The sequence below is a fragment of the Mus pahari genome, chromosome 3 (genome assembly GCF_900095145.1).
Source record: "Mus pahari chromosome 3, PAHARI_EIJ_v1.1, whole genome shotgun sequence".
NCBI classification, from domain to species: Eukaryota; Metazoa; Chordata; class Mammalia; order Rodentia; family Muridae; genus Mus; species Mus pahari.
The window spans coordinates 48,961,103-48,978,895 of NC_034592.1; the positions used below are offsets into that span (position 1 = coordinate 48,961,103).

Consider the following 17,793-nt stretch of genomic DNA (forward strand, 5'->3'; position numbering starts at 1 on the left):
TCGAGACAGGGTTGCTCTGTGTAGCTCTGGCTGTCCTGGAACTCACTTTGTAGACCAGGCTGGCCTCGAACTCAGAAATCCGCCTGCCTCATTAGAATTTCAGATTGCAAATGAATCATTTTTTTTATTTGTCTGTTCATAGTTTCCAACTTAATAATGTTAAACCTGAGGTAATAATGCTTAGATTCCAGGATGTTTCAGATGTATCCAGCCGGAGCCATCCAATCAGACCAGCGACTTCTAACTAATTAGTTCAACTGAGATCAAGTTTTACCAATGGTACTATTGAAAACTTATCCTTTTGCTTTGTTATAAACTCATAAGTTAAAAAACAAAACAAAACTCAGTTTCCTGCAAATCGTTTTAAGCTTAGTCAAGACTTTTTTTAACAGGATAATGACCAGCAGTTTTAGCCTAGGGAATGCTGCCTAGTATGGCTCTGATATATTTCCAAGCAGAATAAATCATTCTCCTTATAGAATAAAATGTTTTAAATCTTAGATGGAATTTAATGACTTACTTTGCTTGATCTGGACTTCAACTTCATAAAATAAGTTAACTCTGCATTTGTTTTAATAAAATATTTTCTTTCATAATTAGAACTCTCTCAAAATGTACTCAGCAATACTTTTATTTAAAGAAACCATTTGTAATTAAAAATTTAGTATCTAAAATGAGTACTTAAAGACAGGCATATTTCAATGACTCGGACTGGCGCAGTTCCTTTGGACTCATTAATTTCAACATGATACGTTTGAATTTGAAGAATAAAAACAGCTAAAGTTTAATGGTAAATTTGTACCTTATTTTCAAGCTCTCCATCTTTAGATTAGTATGGTAGGGAGAGTTCTCAAAGATACCTGGACAGCAGCATAAGGTGCAGAGCGATCAAACGGTTCATGCCCTGCTCTCAAGCACTCACCTTTGATTTTTGAATTAGGCGCTGCTTCACTTTCGTGTTTTTTTTTTCAATTTTAACAATTTTGTCCAATTTTCATTTCTTCTCCAATTTTGTGTGAAGCATGTATCTCTGTAACGAACCCATTCTTTCTATGATTTATTTTGTTTTGCTTCTGTTGAGTACTGCCCTGGGGATCTCCGATGGCTGGATCACCACCCTAACGTCACTCTGGCTCATTTCATGTCTTTCTGTATTCAAAGCAAAAGCCATTCAAGAAAATGACTGCTGTGCTATATTTGATAAAAAAAATGGTGGCATTTCTGTGAACACACCTGACAATCAGTGGTTGAATACACCAAATCCTGCTTAACCAATCAAACTGTGACCGAGGAATGAGAAGCTCCTGTTGTATTTCCATTTTCAGAAATATTTGCCAGTAGTTTTAATACACTTTACCTTTGGACATTCCCACGCATGCCAGTCTTCCCTGAAATCACATATAGACAGGACCGTGACATTCTGCACTCTTTTTAGCCACTGCAAACATACTCGTTCATTGGACACCCATGTGAGCCAGCTGAGATAATAGTCACTGCCAACAAACCGAAACAGACAGTCTTAACCATCAGCTCATTACCACATTTAAATAGTACCTTCACTTGTAGTTTCTAAAAGACAGTTGTTATTATAGGATATATGTTCAGTAGAAAAGAAAGATAGATTTTCTTTGAGAATAGTATTTAAATAGATCTGCAGGCCAAAATAAGTAAGAAGTTATTCATCTAAGAAAATTATTTGTACTTGAGCTTTCTCCCCATTTTTGGGAAAACAAAATTAAGATGTAAGGGCAACGCTATATATCTATCTAAAAGGGATGAAAGTGTTACATTTTCTATGCTGTGCCTATAATCCCAATTTTTAAAACTTTCTACTTGGTGTAGAAGACCCTAAGATAGTGAATAGTATACCTTTGTTTCCTGGTAGGTTCATGTGGAAGCCAAGTTTTAGCTATTATCATAGTCAAATGTTGAAATAATAATAATAATAATGATAATAATAATGATAATGATAATAATATGATCTAAAAAGCTTTGATGGCCTTTATAACATATTTAAGTGTCAATTAATGGCATGATCATACTTACTGTGAATGAAAATTCACAGCCCAAATTCTAGAACTTTCTAATATTTTGAAGAGCTAGAAGGAGTTTATAGGGCTCAAATCCTGATCTCATAATATTCTATCACAGTATTCATCCTCAGTGAAATTATTTAGCCACGTAGGCCTTTGTTTCTGTATCAATATGAAATAATAATGTATTGATTTGAATATGTAAAGATGAGCTGATTCTGTTTAACATGCCTCTTGACTCCAGTGCTGTTTCTATTACTTGGCACCTAAAGAAAATAATATTTCAAAAAATACATATTCAAGGTGCCGTTAACCAGGTTGTTGTGAGCACTCATTTGCCTCCATCTAATTCTCCTCGGTATAGCTGAAGGAGGAGAGTCGGGCCCTCTGTGCCCAGCAGATGAGGCTCGCAGGGCACCTTATTTTCACCAGAAGGACACAGAGATCAGACTTAGGTCTGAAAGCTTGCTATAATCAAGGGCACTCAGAGGGGCATATCTGAGTTATACTAGAGAAGTCAGAACACTAATCCCAGTACTGAGGAGGTAGGGGCAAGCAATCACTTCAAGTTCAAGACCAGCTTGGTGCGCAAAGCAAGTTCCAGGGCATTCAGGGTTCTATTACAGAGAAACTCTATCTCCAACCAAACCCAAACCCAAACCAAGCCAAACTTAGAACGAAAGAAAAAAGAATTTATTTTTGATCGTGTGTCTATGCATTGGGTTCAGTATACGTTTGTATACATGAGCCCAGTGTCTTCAGAGGCAAGAAGAGGGCATCAGGCCTCCTGGAGCTGCCCTATGTGAGTACTGGGAAGTAAGCTCCAGTCTTCTGCATTGTCACTGCAGTCCTAGAGACTAAGACATCTCTCTATCCCAAATGCTTCATTTTTCTGTCTGTCAGAAAATACTTTCTTGGCATATAATTCTGCATCAAGATAATCAAAACAGACTATTTCAAAGTAAGACAAATGCTAATGTTTGAGAAGAGTTGCCTTTTCTGGTTTATAATGTCCCAGGAAGCACATAGATCCATAACTCCTGGCTTGTGGGAAACTCGACCCAGATTTTAAGGACGCATGCTGAAGACTTGCCCGTCCGCACATTGGTCCCAACTTTACACTTCTACCTCCAAGGAAAATCCGAGAAAGCTTTAGCTTTATCACCGTGGCCATCTTTAAATGAGTCTTTACATGGGTAACAGAGTATTTAAAAGAACTAGTTCAAGAAACGTATTTGTGACCTTTAATTTGCATGCATCTTGCATGTTAATTTTCTGCTTTCCGGCATGTGTATCTTCAACTCACTAGAAATGATGTCTAAACTGATGTAGAAAGTTCAACATGGTAAAATTTGGTTAAATATGAGACAGGCGTCTGAGATCACTGACCTCGAGGCTATTATTTCTGGAACTGGTACTTCCATCGGGTCCACGTGGTGAGGGTAGGTAGTGTCAACAATAAAAACACGAACAACCGGATTCTTAGCCCCAGCCTGCCAAGAAAACGGAAATTTACAAACTGATACAGTTTTACTGACCACCAATATTCTAAAGACACTTCAGGATTCATGGCATATTTTAATAAGTGAACAAAGCTAAATAAATAACAGTCGGAGATGTTCTGCATAGTGGCCAGGAACTTTGTTTCTGTTTTGCTTGCAAGGCAGTTGATACATGGTTGTATCATGTATCATACATGGTTGTACCCATGTTGTATCAACCGTTTCAGGTACTTCATGTATTTCAGGTACTTAATGAGAGACTTAATTTATTGGAGAAATTATCAGGAATATGAAAGTCTACGTCTAAAGCCCCCTTCTCTAACCTGATTTTCGAGGCAGGTGTTTCATTATTGGTACAATGAGTATAACCAATATACCCATATGCTCTGAAGGGTAAGGGAGATCTGCTTGAAAGAGAGTAAAAAGCAGAACTAAATGAAACTTACCAACTGAATGACCAAATTTCCTGTCCTCCCTGTACCTCACAGCCTACTACCATGGCTTCCTTCTCAAAGGATGGGGGAAATCTCACTGGCAAATACGATGTCTGTGGGCTTTTACATGTTTTTTCTTGATTTGCATTTCGTGTGCTACCGCATACCTAAAATTTACGTGACAGCATGCCTCATGCCTAGGCACTGTCTTTGAATGGATATTATTTTACTCCAAAAAGAATCTTGCAGTTAAAATGCGAACCCACCACATTTGAGAGCACAGTGTTTGGTGACTAAATGCTAATTTTCACTCATCTGAAGCACTGCTTCTCAACCTCCCTCAACGCCGTGACCCTTTATTACAGTCCCCCGTGTTGTGGTTACCCCAAACCATAAAATTAGTTTTTGTTGCTACTTCATAATTGTAATTTTGTGGTGGCTGTAAAGAAAATATTCATGTTTTCCAAAGGTCTTAGGCAACCCATGTGAAAGAATCTTTCCGACGATCCTCCCCCGCCCCCGGAAGGGGTTGAGACCCATAGGTTGAGAATTCCAGATCAAAAGTCTTTCTTGAGACATTTACAGGGGTTTTGAGAATTTTCTCATCCGTCCAGTGCTAGAGGTTTTAGGGTCCCCAGTTTGTAAAGAAGCACGAAGACTTAGGCACACGCTTACAGATAAGTGGGAGTCACTTCTCCATTCTGAGCGTCCTCACCTCTTCCTGCTCACATTCCGTTCTTTTAATTTTGGATTCCAAGTATCCAGCTTTTCACTTCCAAGCATCTCCCTTTCTCTATCCCTGTCCTCGGGGGACTTGTATCTCACCATTTATTTCCTGTCTCATTCCTTTTCTTAAGTGACTTTTAACATAAACATGATGTTTCTACTTCTCTCTTTGGGGTGCCTTTGGCTTGTTTTAAAAGCCAATTTTGCAAATGCCACACCCATCCTATCTTATATAGGGACCTGCTGGAGCCATTCACCAGTAGGGTTTGGAAAATCAAAGCACTAAGATATATATATATATATATATATATATATATATATATATATATAATTTTTTAAAAAAAATACTGAATTATTTTACAAGAGGTAAGTTACTTTCCTGACTTTCCTCTTTCATGCCTTTGTCTAGATTTAAAATAGGTCACAATTCTTTCTCCATGTCACTTAGCCTTTCTGCTGCATACTCCGGCCCTTCTCCTCTAGCTTTGGAACTGAATAAATAATATACATGATGTTTACTTTCATTGTCTTAAGAGGAAATGGAGGCTCAAAAACGTCACTTACCTGTCCACACGAGATCTTAACATGTGCCTGACACTACCTGACAAAGACATCAAATTCAATATTTGAATTTTCATTTCTAGTTTGCAGTTACAGGAGAATTTAAGATAGAATTGTGAAACAGAACTTTTACCCTGAAATTGGAACATAGAACATATATATATATATATATATATATATATATATATATATATATATATATATATAATTAAAACTAAGTTAAGCTTGTTTTTCCTCCATGATCTAGACCATATGTTTTTTTTTCAAAGATTCTGCAATAGATTTTGCAAAGACTACTTCTTCCAGCATAGCCAGATGTCCAAAGCAACAGATGTCCACATAAACAATAGAGCACAGTACAGTGTTTGCTTTATGACATACAAGGACAAGAAGCTTTCCAAATGTGTTGGTCCCACCTCTATTCATGGTAATGATTGCTCATTTTGATATCAAGGGAATGAAGTCCTTTATTAAAAGCATTTCACATACCTTTGGATATGGAATATTTATAGTTCTAGGATACTGTCCATCGCCATAGTAAGAATAGGCAATAATTGGTATATCTGAATCATTAAATTCTACATATGCCAAAAATTTTCCATCTGGAGACCACCAAAGAGCATATTTTGTGGCAAGCATTTCCTCTGAAAAATAAGAATTTACATATTATTTATAATTATAACTTACTTTTAAAATCATTGTTAATACTTCTAAACAAATATTTATTAACTTAAATCATGTTTTTAATGTGTATGTAACATATGCCATACTTTGGTTATTAAAAAAAATACTGTGAATTAAGAGGAACAGTTTAAATTTTACTCTATATCAAATGTCAATTAGTCTTGTTAGTAATTGCTGTTAACCAGAAATGTAACATTTAAAATAAATAATAAACACATTGGTAATAATTAATTTTCCCCTTGGAGCAATTTAAAAAAATAACCTAAAGTAACCCAAAGAGACTATACCACAGCCATAGGTAGACAAAGTAGGCTGGTAAGTAGGCAGTAAAGAAGGTTGTGACTTTACTGGTAAGCGCTATTACCAACAGAGTTTGAGTTCCATTCCTAAGAATTTTTCCAACTAGGGTTAATTTGTGTGTGTGTGTGTGTGCTTGTGTGTGTGTGCAGGTATGTATGCATGCATGTGTCTGTGTGTAAAAATACATTCACACATGTATCTTTTTTAAAGAAATGGACTTGAGGAATAGAGGCTAGACAACCTCTTAAAGTCTAATTAAGTCCTGTGTCCTTCATGACCTAGAATAAGGATATAATTCAAGAGGGTGTTGGTATTAAAAAAAAAAAAACCTAAGAACATTTTTTTTTTCGCAAAATAATGAAGCTGTTTAGCTTGGGTGGGGCAGGGAAGATGTCTTTCCTAAGCAAAACAAACACTGGATAACGCATTAACTCAGTAGCTAGGGACCACATCTTGGAATATACATCTCCACATTATAGGAACATTCATGAATATCGATTCTACTGGTCTCTGACAAGGTTTTATTCTTTAAGATTAGCCTCCTCCTGTCCATAATCTATTAATATAACCTATTTTCAGAAGGACAACCAGCTCATTAAAAGAATATTCCATTCAGCTAATTTTTACTGAGTATATGAAACAATTTTCAATTATAAGACTAATATGTCAACAGTAGAAAAGAAATATAGCTTACCTTCATAAACCCAGTCTGGTATTCCATTAAATATCCTGTTTTCTCTTCCAGTATAAGTTATTTGGAAAGGTGGATCTCCTGGTCTTTGTTTCAAATAAATATTGTTTTGATAGACATATGCCTAAAAATGGTAGAAATGTACTCAGTAAGGGAAATTTACCCCAAAAATACAGTAATAATGTAGATTTAATTATTTACCTACTGTTTTTTTAAAGGGCTGGTAATTCAGATGCAAAAGGATTCACAGCTAAAATAATTTAATAAGGTTAAAAATATAACCAACCCACATTAATTATGATTTAAAATTTGCATCAAATAAGAGTTAATGTCTACTATGATATAGTTATTTTATTATCCAATAAGTAATTGTGCATATTGACAGGTAGTCAAATAAACCCCTGAATATTAATAGCTAGCCAGATCTAATCTTTATTTAGAGCCCTTAAATAAGAGCTTGGACAAAATTTCATGTTGTCTGAAGCTAGTCTGGGAAACTTGTGAAAACCATATTTTTCCTGAGTTTTCTGGCACAACGCATTCTGGCTGAGTATAAGGATAAAGTTTTTGACTGCGATATTTAAAGAAGTCTATCCATGAGCTTGAGATTTTGCGGAATTCTCAAACGGGTTTCAATTTATCCAAACTCTTCCCGTTTTTAGCCACTGAAATAGTCATGATGTCTCTCTCTCTCTCTCTCTCTCTCTCTCTCTCTCTCTCTCTCTCTCTCTCTCTTCTTTTAGGCAGGGAAATTTAACAAAGGCCAAAATCAAATGGCTCCTCTTTTATTTAAATGATCAAACACTTCCATAATCTAAACACTTACTAATTTACTCCCAACAGGCGACCAGCAGAGATACTGAATTGGACGAGGGAGCTCGTATCCTCTTACAAATTCCCTAGAAAGAAAGAAAGAAAAAAATAAATATGTAAAACCACAACTCTTGGTGTTCAATATAAAAAAAAATTCTTCATAAACAGAATAAGTAAACAAGCCAATTAAAAATAAGGACATCTGTATGAAACATCCTTACTTCTACAAGTTCAAAAGAGGAATATATGGGAATAAGGCATTGAAGCTATGCAGAGAACGACTGCCCAGCTCATTTGTGGTTTAAGTCACCTAACTTCTATGTTTTCAGATCTTCACAGTGATGTAAGTGGGTAACACACCAATAGACTGGGTCATCTTGAAATTCTCTAATAGAGCCCCGCCGTCTTATAGGAGACAACCATGAGACACAGAGAGATAAGAATGACTTAAAAATTGCATTGGCGGTTCTTGGGCAGACCCCAAATAAAGCTCAAGTCATTTAACCCCTGAGACTGTAAAATTTGCACACACCAGACTAAGATGGTCGCTGACGTGCCTTCCAGCTCTAAGTTTCTATAATGGTGCTCTAGTTTAATATGTGCTCTTCCACATTCTCATTCACAACCCCCATCTCTGTGAATGCATATGAATTTCAAATTTTTGAAAATAAGATGCCATTTGACAATCTCCCCAGGGATCTGACTTGAAATCAGAAAAGGAAAGGAACATCTGATCTCAAGCTAAACTGAAAAACAGATCGTATACTGGGCAGTGTGCCTTAGGCTTGCAAAGTTCTCCACCCATGGGGAAATTTCAGATATTCTATTGGCCAAAAATCTCACTTTGATGTTTAGCGTCCCACTGCGAGCTTTAGCCAGGAGAATTGCATTGTGGAGCTCTTGCAGATTTTCAAGGAGAACATATCAAATGTTTATGTACTAAAGAACCGCAAGTTGCCAGGCTGAAAGGTTGACTGCTTGAAAATCATCTGAGTAGTCTCATCAAGACTGTTTTTGTGGGACAGCAAAGCAGTATCTACTCCGAAGACCAATTTGAAGATACTTTAAAAAGACCCCATTGGTTTCTGCTCACAGCCTCAGTACCTTGGGTCCCATGTTTGTATCAGTTCTATCTCGCTTGCTCCTTCACACTTGGGCACCTGGGCAGACCCGGAATACACTTTATCTTTGCTAAATTTATTATGTCACACAGAACAATAAATACGTAGCAATGAGGCAAAAATTTGATCAGAAAGGGTGATGCTTTCAGAGGAAGGACATTATGGGGGTGCACTGCAGTGGGAATTCTGGCAGCCAGAGGGCAGTCCATGAACACCAGGCACATGAGGGCCAGGGTCCAATGGATATGTAGGGATCTAAGGTAATGAGGCAAAAAACATTCTTTACCTGGATACATTCTTGATACAATTCTGTATCATGTTAATGTCCTAATATTATTTTTGACTGACAATGCAATGTTGCCTTGGTTCTCTCCATGGAGTGTAGTTAAGTGATGCAATGGCATGAGCAATGTCAGTCTACAAATCCAGCTCTTTATGACTGGAGAGCCATCTGAGCTGCCATTTTTGGGTCTTATGAATCACTAATGCCATAAAAGATGGAGAAAGGGGATGTATTATAAAAGGTGTCATCTACAAATTCCCACCTTGTTTAAACCAGAGCTATCTTCATTACTTTGTGCTAGACTTTCTTTTTTTTTAACTAATTTTTTATACAATATACTTTGATCATACTTTTTCCCCAGATTCTTTCTACCTCTCTACACACCCAACTTTCTCTCTCTTTCTCTCTGTCTCTGTCTCTGGTTCTGTCTCTGTCTCTCTCTCTTTCTCAAAAAGCACAAAAATGAAAATAAAAATTAATAAATAAGACAAAAAGTCAACAAAAACATCAAAAGATATGGAATTCTTGGGTATAAGGCCTGCCCTTGAGTGTGACTGATAAACTCCAGTGTCACTCCACTGGAGAAAAGTGATTTCTCCTGTGTGGTAGGTATCAGTCGCTAATAGCTTTTTGATTAGAGATTTTAGTAATCTTCAGAGACAGACAAGCAGGAGTAGTGGTATTTAATCAAAACTTGACTTTCAACCAATTTGTCATCTCCAACTAAAGTGCTATTGTTTTATCTGGAGGAAAATATCTGGAAATTAAATAGTTGTGAAAAACCCAAGAGACACACACATAAGTTCACCCATAAACAAACAAACAAAAACAGTGGCTTGATTAGATTTACTACAGAAAAGCTAAATGGGTAATATGATTGCAGGACATAAATCTTATCTAAACCACTGTGAAGAAATTAATGATTATCATTTGATCTGGGGATATCTTTATTTGTGTACTTTTCAATTTGGTGGACTTCAACATCAAGAATTTTCAAATGGTTAAAAAAAAAAAAAAAAAAAAAAAGACATGATTAAAGCCCAAACCAAACTGTTCTGCAAGGCTCCACTCCCCATCTTGGCAGACTGAAGGGTTCTTAGGAGGAGGCTTGGTTCCTGAAGCTCATTTGCATTTTTCTGTATATGCTTTTCAGGCTATGGAGCTCTGGGAATACTTCTTGCCTAACGGTGGTATTGAAACAGAAAAGAGACTCCAAATCTATTAGATCAACTGAGACTATGTTTTTTAAAAAGTAGGTCTTGTTTCTTCCTTGAACATTTAAAATAAGGAGATGACAAAAAAAAAATTGTTCTTTGCTTGACAAAAGGGTCAGTAGACCAGAAGAGGCTTTACATACCTCTGCAAGCCATGTAATTATTCTTACTTTTTATATAACAGCAAAGAGGGTATCATATTAAGATGAGCAAGTACACTAATCCATTTCCTCAATTAGCCAGAGTGAGTTTTCTAAAGTACAAATCTGATCGTGTCATTTCCTGTAAAATCTTTCAGGGATTTCCTTTTGTTGTCAAAAATCGGTCTACACTCTTTTAAATGGTTGCCTAGACATTGTTGTCCGTTTTCAGTTCCCAACTCCTTTTCAAGGTTATCCATTCCCCCTAGGAGGCAGCTCTCCTCTAATCAGGTGAAGTGAAATGCCTATGGATTGTTTTAACACTTAGTGTTCTCTACCTGGAAGCCATTGTATACTTCTCCTTCAGTCTTCCTATACATTCATGCCTTCCTTTTATCTGTTCACTATTTCATGTAATTGAAATTCACATTAAAAATAATATATAGATGGCAATTATTCCTTCTTTAATTAAGAGTTACTTAACACTTTAAGCGTTAAAGAAAGCATTTTGTCATTTTTAAAAACCACCAGTTTTAAACCACTCAGTGGCCTATGAATCAAAACAATGGCTATTGCTATAACTCCTTTCTCCTGCATACTTCTAATGCAGTGGGTTCCTTCCTTAAAATGGTCACATTCCCATGCATTTTAATAAACCTTTTTATTACATGTGTTTATTTCCATACATAGCACATCTATATTTTTCTATTTAAAATTAGAAAGTTTAAAGATCTTTTGTATATAAAATGCAGAATAGTAGTTGAATAAACAGGTGACTATGTCATAGGAAGTTTGTGCTCTTCTGTGGATTGGCATACATTTCAAATTACAATTACTATCAGTAACAAGATCACATAGCCTTAAACCCGAATCAGAGCCAGAAGTCTTAGAAGTAAGCCACATGAACATAGTGGTTGTTTACCCATTCTGAAGGTTGTAGATGTAGTATGTCGCTGTGTATGAATATCGCCAGAGCTGTTAGGGGGAGGGGCAAAGACAGAGGACAAAGCTTTAAAAGCACATACAAATAATAATGTGCAATGATCGATCCTCACTGGCTCTAGGGCAGATGCATTTCAGTGCAAAGTAGGGGTTTGGGTATCTGCATTGTATACCTGTGTGCTGTTTGTCCAGGTCCCAAAGGGCACCTCAGTGTTATCTAAACTTCACTCCATTAAAAAACATACCCCAAGTCATTTCATAGTATAAAAGGCTCATCTTGACACATTTTACCCTATGAATGTTTCTCTGGATTGAGGAGCACCCTGTGATGCTCATAGCCTCTAGGGTCTGCAGCAGTCTCTGAAAAGGATTCTACTCTTTAAAATTGGTCAGTATGAATTTCACCTGACAGCCTGTTACAAAATGTCTTCCTTTCTTTGGATATCTTTGTATGTATGTATGTATGTATGTATGTATGTATGTATGTATGTATGTATGTTTGTATGTATCTACCTACTTTATCTATCTATCTATCTATCTATCTATCTATCTACCTACCTATATCATAGAACTTGAAAAATAAAAAGTAGCATTTAATCTTAATAATCCTCCTGAACAAAGCCACTTTTTATCTCCTTGAGTATGTGCTGGGTTCAGTGAATAAAGCAAGCATTGTTTTGGATTCTGTTTCTTAAAGGGCTTTCCATCCCTTGATATTTCCCACTAGGCTGAAATGCATATTTCTGAGGATTTAAGTCCTAAGGACCTGGTTTACTGGAGAATAAGGCCCTGGCTGAGCATCCTGGTAGTGGTCAGAATGGCTTTCCCATCTGAAAAGGAAGGAGAGCTTACTAGGAAAGTCCACCTCAGGGAAGGTCTGAAAAGTGGAGTCAAAAGTTTTGTGATCTCAGAAGAGCTACTAGAATTTTAATTTGAAAGTAAATAAGTCGCTCTGTGCATTTCTCACAAATACAGGGAGAAGCAAAATAATTGTCAGTTATACACCATTTATTCCTAAGTGTCAGTCACATGAAAGGATTGAACTTTCAAATACACAATCTGAGACCTCTTGTTTGGTATATTGACCGTGTACACCTGTTTGATTATATGACTTAATATGCTACACAATGATTCTTCGGTTTGGGATATCAGTATAATTTTGGGTGGTTAAACTGAGCAAGAATTAACCAATGTGTTATGGTGTCAAAGAGTTCTCAAAAAACAGCATAATTCGTCTGTTTCTGATGTATATCAGTATCCCAAAATAAAATTCCCTTACCTTAGAAAAAAAGTGTCTCCTGCTACTTGAGAATAATCAGGTATTCAGAATTTTAAAAAGTATGTTAGATTATTGTGTGTGTTCCAGCTGTGCTTTATGGACTAATTGAATTCCTTTTTACATCTTTAGAGATAGATGTAGACTTCTTCTGGTAGGAGCCTCCTCTCCTAGCTTCATTTAAAATTTCTTACACAAATTTATATTTTAATATACTGATCTGTATATTAATGGGAGAAATAATTATATATATGTATGTATTTATCAAAGTTAAATAGTTGATACCTTTGAATAATCACTTTCTAGATACACAAATTGCCGATCAGGTGACAAACCATAATCTGTAGCATTCACACTTTTCTGAAATATGAAGAAGTTGGTTAGAACATAGGAACCATACCCCATCATAACGTTTTCATTATAAAGCGATACCATACCATTGACAGACTCACATACATTTTCAGTCTGATTTCAAAAAGTAGATGCCATACCTAGTGCATAGGAGGGGAATTACTAAACACTATGGAAGGATGTAATAAAAATTAAAAAAAAACAATTTAAAAAGCATATAATATTAAATCTCGCAGATGACGGACAAAGCAAATTAAAAAGTTGTAGAAGAGATTCAGTATAACAGTACAAAAGCATGAAGGGAGGGGTGTTGGAATTGAAAGAGAACATAAGTGGTTACAGAGACTACAGGGCCATCCTTTAAGTTCAGTTTGAAGGATTAGTAGGCCTTTGAGGGTAGGGATGTAGCAGGCTTGGAAACCCAGGAAGAGAGACCAGCATGCTCCAAAGATCACAGCTACCCTTCTTTAAACATTTATTCTGTGTTAAGAAATGTCCTAAGCACTTTACGATGTTATTGGATTTAATTTTCATGCTAACCTAAAAAGTATTATTGGTCTCACTTTGTAGTAGAAGAAACAGGTATAACAAGCGAGGGTTATTGCATTACTAAGTTATAAAGTTTCATACTAATGACAGGAGCTGAATCTCAGTTCACTTGACCCTAAGTTCCTAATTTATTTCTGATGCCATATATTTACACAGAAGGGACAAAGGTGTTATGAGGTAGAGCAGAAGAAGAGGGTAGAGGCTTAGCATGTCTAGAAGAAGGCAGGGGGGATGGAGGTGGGAAGATGGGTTGTCTCCAGAGTTTGAGTGTGGTCTTAGGTCAGTGGCATGCTTGCAAAGGTTTCTGAGGGAGTCGGACAATGCTGATACATACCATGGTGCTATTACTCAAAATGATATATGATTCTCTTGTTTCAATATTATAAAATACTATGTTATCATCCTCAGATTGATGAAGATATTCTTGTTCTTTAAATACAAAAGAAAGCAAAACAGAAAGTGATTGCTCTTAGAGATGATATTTACAACAAAAGAACCCCCTCTGCTCCACCGATATACCTTGTCTTCCTCCCTGTCCCGCACATAGAAGCTGATGATGGGAGGGAAGATAATGTGCTCCTTCTGTATCTCATCAAGATGACACATTTGCCGGAGCAGCCCTGTTCTAACTGATTCAGGGTGCTCATAAATAACACTTTATTTTATCTGAACTACAAGGGGGGACAAACTAGTTTAAAATGGTGAGTTTCTTTTACAATAATGGAAATAAATGCATTGGGCCTTTGTTTTAATTTAGCACAACAAATACTTCATATAAATGTTCTTTTTTAAAAAGAGAAATGGCAATACTCTATCTTGGTAAATGACCTTTGATATACGCCAGTATAATGTTGTTCACTTAACCTCACCATGACCTTTGATATACGCAGGTATAATGTCATCCACTTAACCTCATCATTTCTTGGATCATGCTCTAATTACAAAAAACTATGAATATCATTTCTGTAACACTTAAAGGTATTTTTGACAGGAAGGAACGGTCTTTCTTTTTTTCTTTTTCTTTTTCTTAGGTATTTTCTTTATTTACATTTTAAATGTTATCTGCTTTTCTCATTTCCCTTCTGAAAAACCCCCATCAGCTCCTCCCTCTTCCTGCTCACCAACCCACCTACTCTCGCTTCCCTGTCCTGGCATTCCCCTACACTGGGGCATCTAGCCTTCATGGGACCAAGGGCCTCTCCTCCCATTGATGTCTCACAAGACCATCCTTTGCTACATATGCAGCAGCCATGTGCACTCTTTGGTTGGTGGTTTAGTTCCTGGGAGCTCGAAAGGTACTGGTTGGTTCGTATTGTTGTAACTCCCATGGGGCTGCAAATCCCTTCAGTTCCTTCAGTCCTTTCTCTAGCTAGGAGGGAACTGTCTTGTCCTTATCGAGTGTTAAGAATAATGCTGGATGCTCCAACAGGGTCAAATTCTCTTGATTTCCTCTAAGAGAGGCCCTACTTCTTACTTCTAAGAGCAATGTCATTCACTGATAATATTCCCACACAGCACACCTAACTTCTGTTTTCCTGATAAGATTCAAGGAAGCTTCATAACAATTATGCAAGCCCAGAATGAATGGCGGTATAAGAAGTGTCCATGAATAGTCCTAATAATCCATCTCTTTGTTCATTTCAACTGATGAACAATAGCTCCAGCTAGTTTAAAAGAGCCTTAGCACTGACAAGACAAGAATATATATTTTACAAATTCACAGAAGAAATGATCCATTTACCTGAAATCCAGTTTGGAAAATAGGTTTTATATGAGAATGTTCCATTTAAAATATCCTTCAGGGTAAGAGCTCTCCTTGTGTTTCCTTCAGGGTTGTAAACTTAGGGGGAGGAAGAAACATATAATTAGCAGCAAGGTTAATCGCCCAACTAAATTCTAAACTTGCTCTTCATCTGTTCACCCTCAGGTAATGGTAGCCCTCTGCCTTTGCAGAACGCCTGTTTAACGCCTGAATAGATGCTGATTTGCTGACAGCATGGGCAAATGGGGGTAGGGGGAGGATGGATTGGAGGATTATGTAGAGGAAGGTGAAGATTGTAGAACTGCTGGAACACTATCTTCCAGAAGTAAAATAAACCTGTCAAGGACTTCTAGGACAGGAGGCAAAGTTCCAACGACATCGGACCTTACATAAGTGACTCTAACAGTCAGGTTCAGATGCAGCTCAGAACTTCCCAAACCCTTCTCTGTACTCGGACACATTTCCTCTCTTGCAAAGCTTGGCTTGGCTTTCTATTCACTTTTTCAAGGATACGTTTTAGAATTTCACTCGGTTGGATGAGATCATCCAGAATTCTCACCCTCTGAATTTTTAAGAAGGGCCATAGCTAATTCAGACAACTTTCGTAGTCCATCGCGATACACACTTTTACAAAAAGAAACTGGACAAGGACTACCACCTTAAATATCATAAAATTCTATGTAAATTCATGGAAAGGGTAACCTTACAAGCCACATGTAAGTTTCTTCTACATGTGAAACCTTCTAAGCTGTCATAATTTTAATTTTTTTTTTTAGCGTAGTTTTATTTCCTCCTCAGAAGCTCATTAGAGAGGCCTAAGGCAGCCAGGTTAAGCCAGATGGGCAATAAGGCGATGCCCTCCCAATGTCCCTTCACAGACCTGCTTCTGTCCTCCCTACCTCCCACCTCCTTCTTCTCCCGACCACCACTTAGAACCTCAAAGTTACAGGAAAGCCCAATACCTCAAAATAGCATTTATGAGTCTGGCATTCACCCAGGTGAAAATAAAACTGTTAAAGATGAGAGCCATAATATTATCCTTCTGCTAACAGTCTTGCATAGCTTGCCATGACTCTCATTATAAAGATAAAATTCTAAACAAGGACTACAGGTTCTGGCAGGTCTAGGGCAGCCTCTCCCACCAGTCTTTTCTGCTCCTCCCTCATTGCTTTCTTGACCCCAAACAAGCTGGGCTTCAGTTCTAGCCCATAAACACCAGCATTAGTTACTTTTCTGTTGCTGATAAACTGCCCCAAACAAGACAATTTAAGGAAAACTGTTTGGTTTTATGATTTTTTTTTCCAATAGGATAAGAGTCCATTGTAGCAAGAAGGGATGTCAACAAGCTGCAGGATGGCAACAGGACCAAGTAGCTGAGATCTCACACTTTTAAAAGCATGAAGAAGGGAGTGCAAACTAGAAGTCACATGACGCTTTAATTTCAAAGCCCCCCTCCCCCCCACCCCAGTGACAAACTTCCTCCAGCAAGGCTGCACCATCTAAACTGCCTCAAACAGCACCACCTACTGGGAAACATACGTTCAAATGCAGGGTACTGTGGGGAACTATTCTCCTTTAAACCACCTCAACACCCTTGTCTCTTTGGAGGACTTCTGTACCACTTTCTACCCTCCGTCTTTACCTTATGATTTCCACCTAGGCTTCAGTGTTTAATTTTATTCCTCCCTGACCCTCTCCTTCAAGCCAGGTTGCATTGTTACAATAACAAAGCATATGCTACTTTATTTTAGACAAATTGTCTTTGAAATTAATTATAAGTGTATTTGAGTGACTTTTATTAATGGCTCTATAACTCCTATGCAACCCAAATCGTTATCACAAACCTGAAGACCCCACCCTATTTCATTTGCCATCATATCTTTGGTGTCTAGCATGTACAAACATTTAATAAGCACTCATTGAATGGATATGTATATGAAAGGAAGGATGCACAGAGGCATGAAAGTATAAGTGGATGGGTGTGTATTCTTCCACTAGTTTCCTATAATACTTTGGTGAATCTCCTAAGTCTTAGCTTGTTCACATAAAAATAAGGCATCTGACTAGAAGACACTGACAATCCCAGTCAGGCTAGGTTACACTTGAAAATATGAGGCTCATGCTTCATTCACTTTTGAAGGACGTTCATGCATGCCCCACAATCACAACTAAGTTGCTAAGTGAACAATAACAGTCTAGGCTATTTTAGTGTATTTCCATATTCCCACAGGTGTGCATATGATCCATGCAATTGATGTGACCATGGGTTTTTATTGCTATTGTGGTTTAAAAGAAAAAAAAAAAACACCACACAATGTTTCCTGCAAGGCTCAAGTCTTTGAATACTTGGTCAACAGCGTCTGGCACTGTTGGGGAGATTACAAAACATTTAGGATGTGGACCCTGGTGGA

At 37.2% G+C, this 17,793-nt stretch overlaps 1 protein-coding gene across 1 annotated transcript in view; it reads right to left on the minus strand.

The window, feature by feature from the left end:
- The window catches only part of Fap (fibroblast activation protein alpha), a 75,927-nt gene that overhangs the window by 40,567 nt on the left and 17,567 nt on the right, over nt 1-17,793 (minus strand). Inside the window, exons 4-12 of the mRNA XM_021192961.2 lie at nt 15,362-15,460; nt 13,955-14,049; nt 13,006-13,080; nt 11,425-11,477; nt 7,758-7,830; nt 6,935-7,055; nt 5,746-5,900; nt 3,423-3,526; nt 1,358-1,493 (exon numbers count right to left, since the gene is read on the minus strand). Coding sequence (XP_021048620.1) covers nt 1,358-1,493; nt 3,423-3,526; nt 5,746-5,900; nt 6,935-7,055; nt 7,758-7,830; nt 11,425-11,477; nt 13,006-13,080; nt 13,955-14,049; nt 15,362-15,460 — 911 coding nt within the window. The remainder of the gene's footprint in view (nt 1-1,357; nt 1,494-3,422; nt 3,527-5,745; nt 5,901-6,934; nt 7,056-7,757; nt 7,831-11,424; nt 11,478-13,005; nt 13,081-13,954; nt 14,050-15,361; nt 15,461-17,793) is intronic.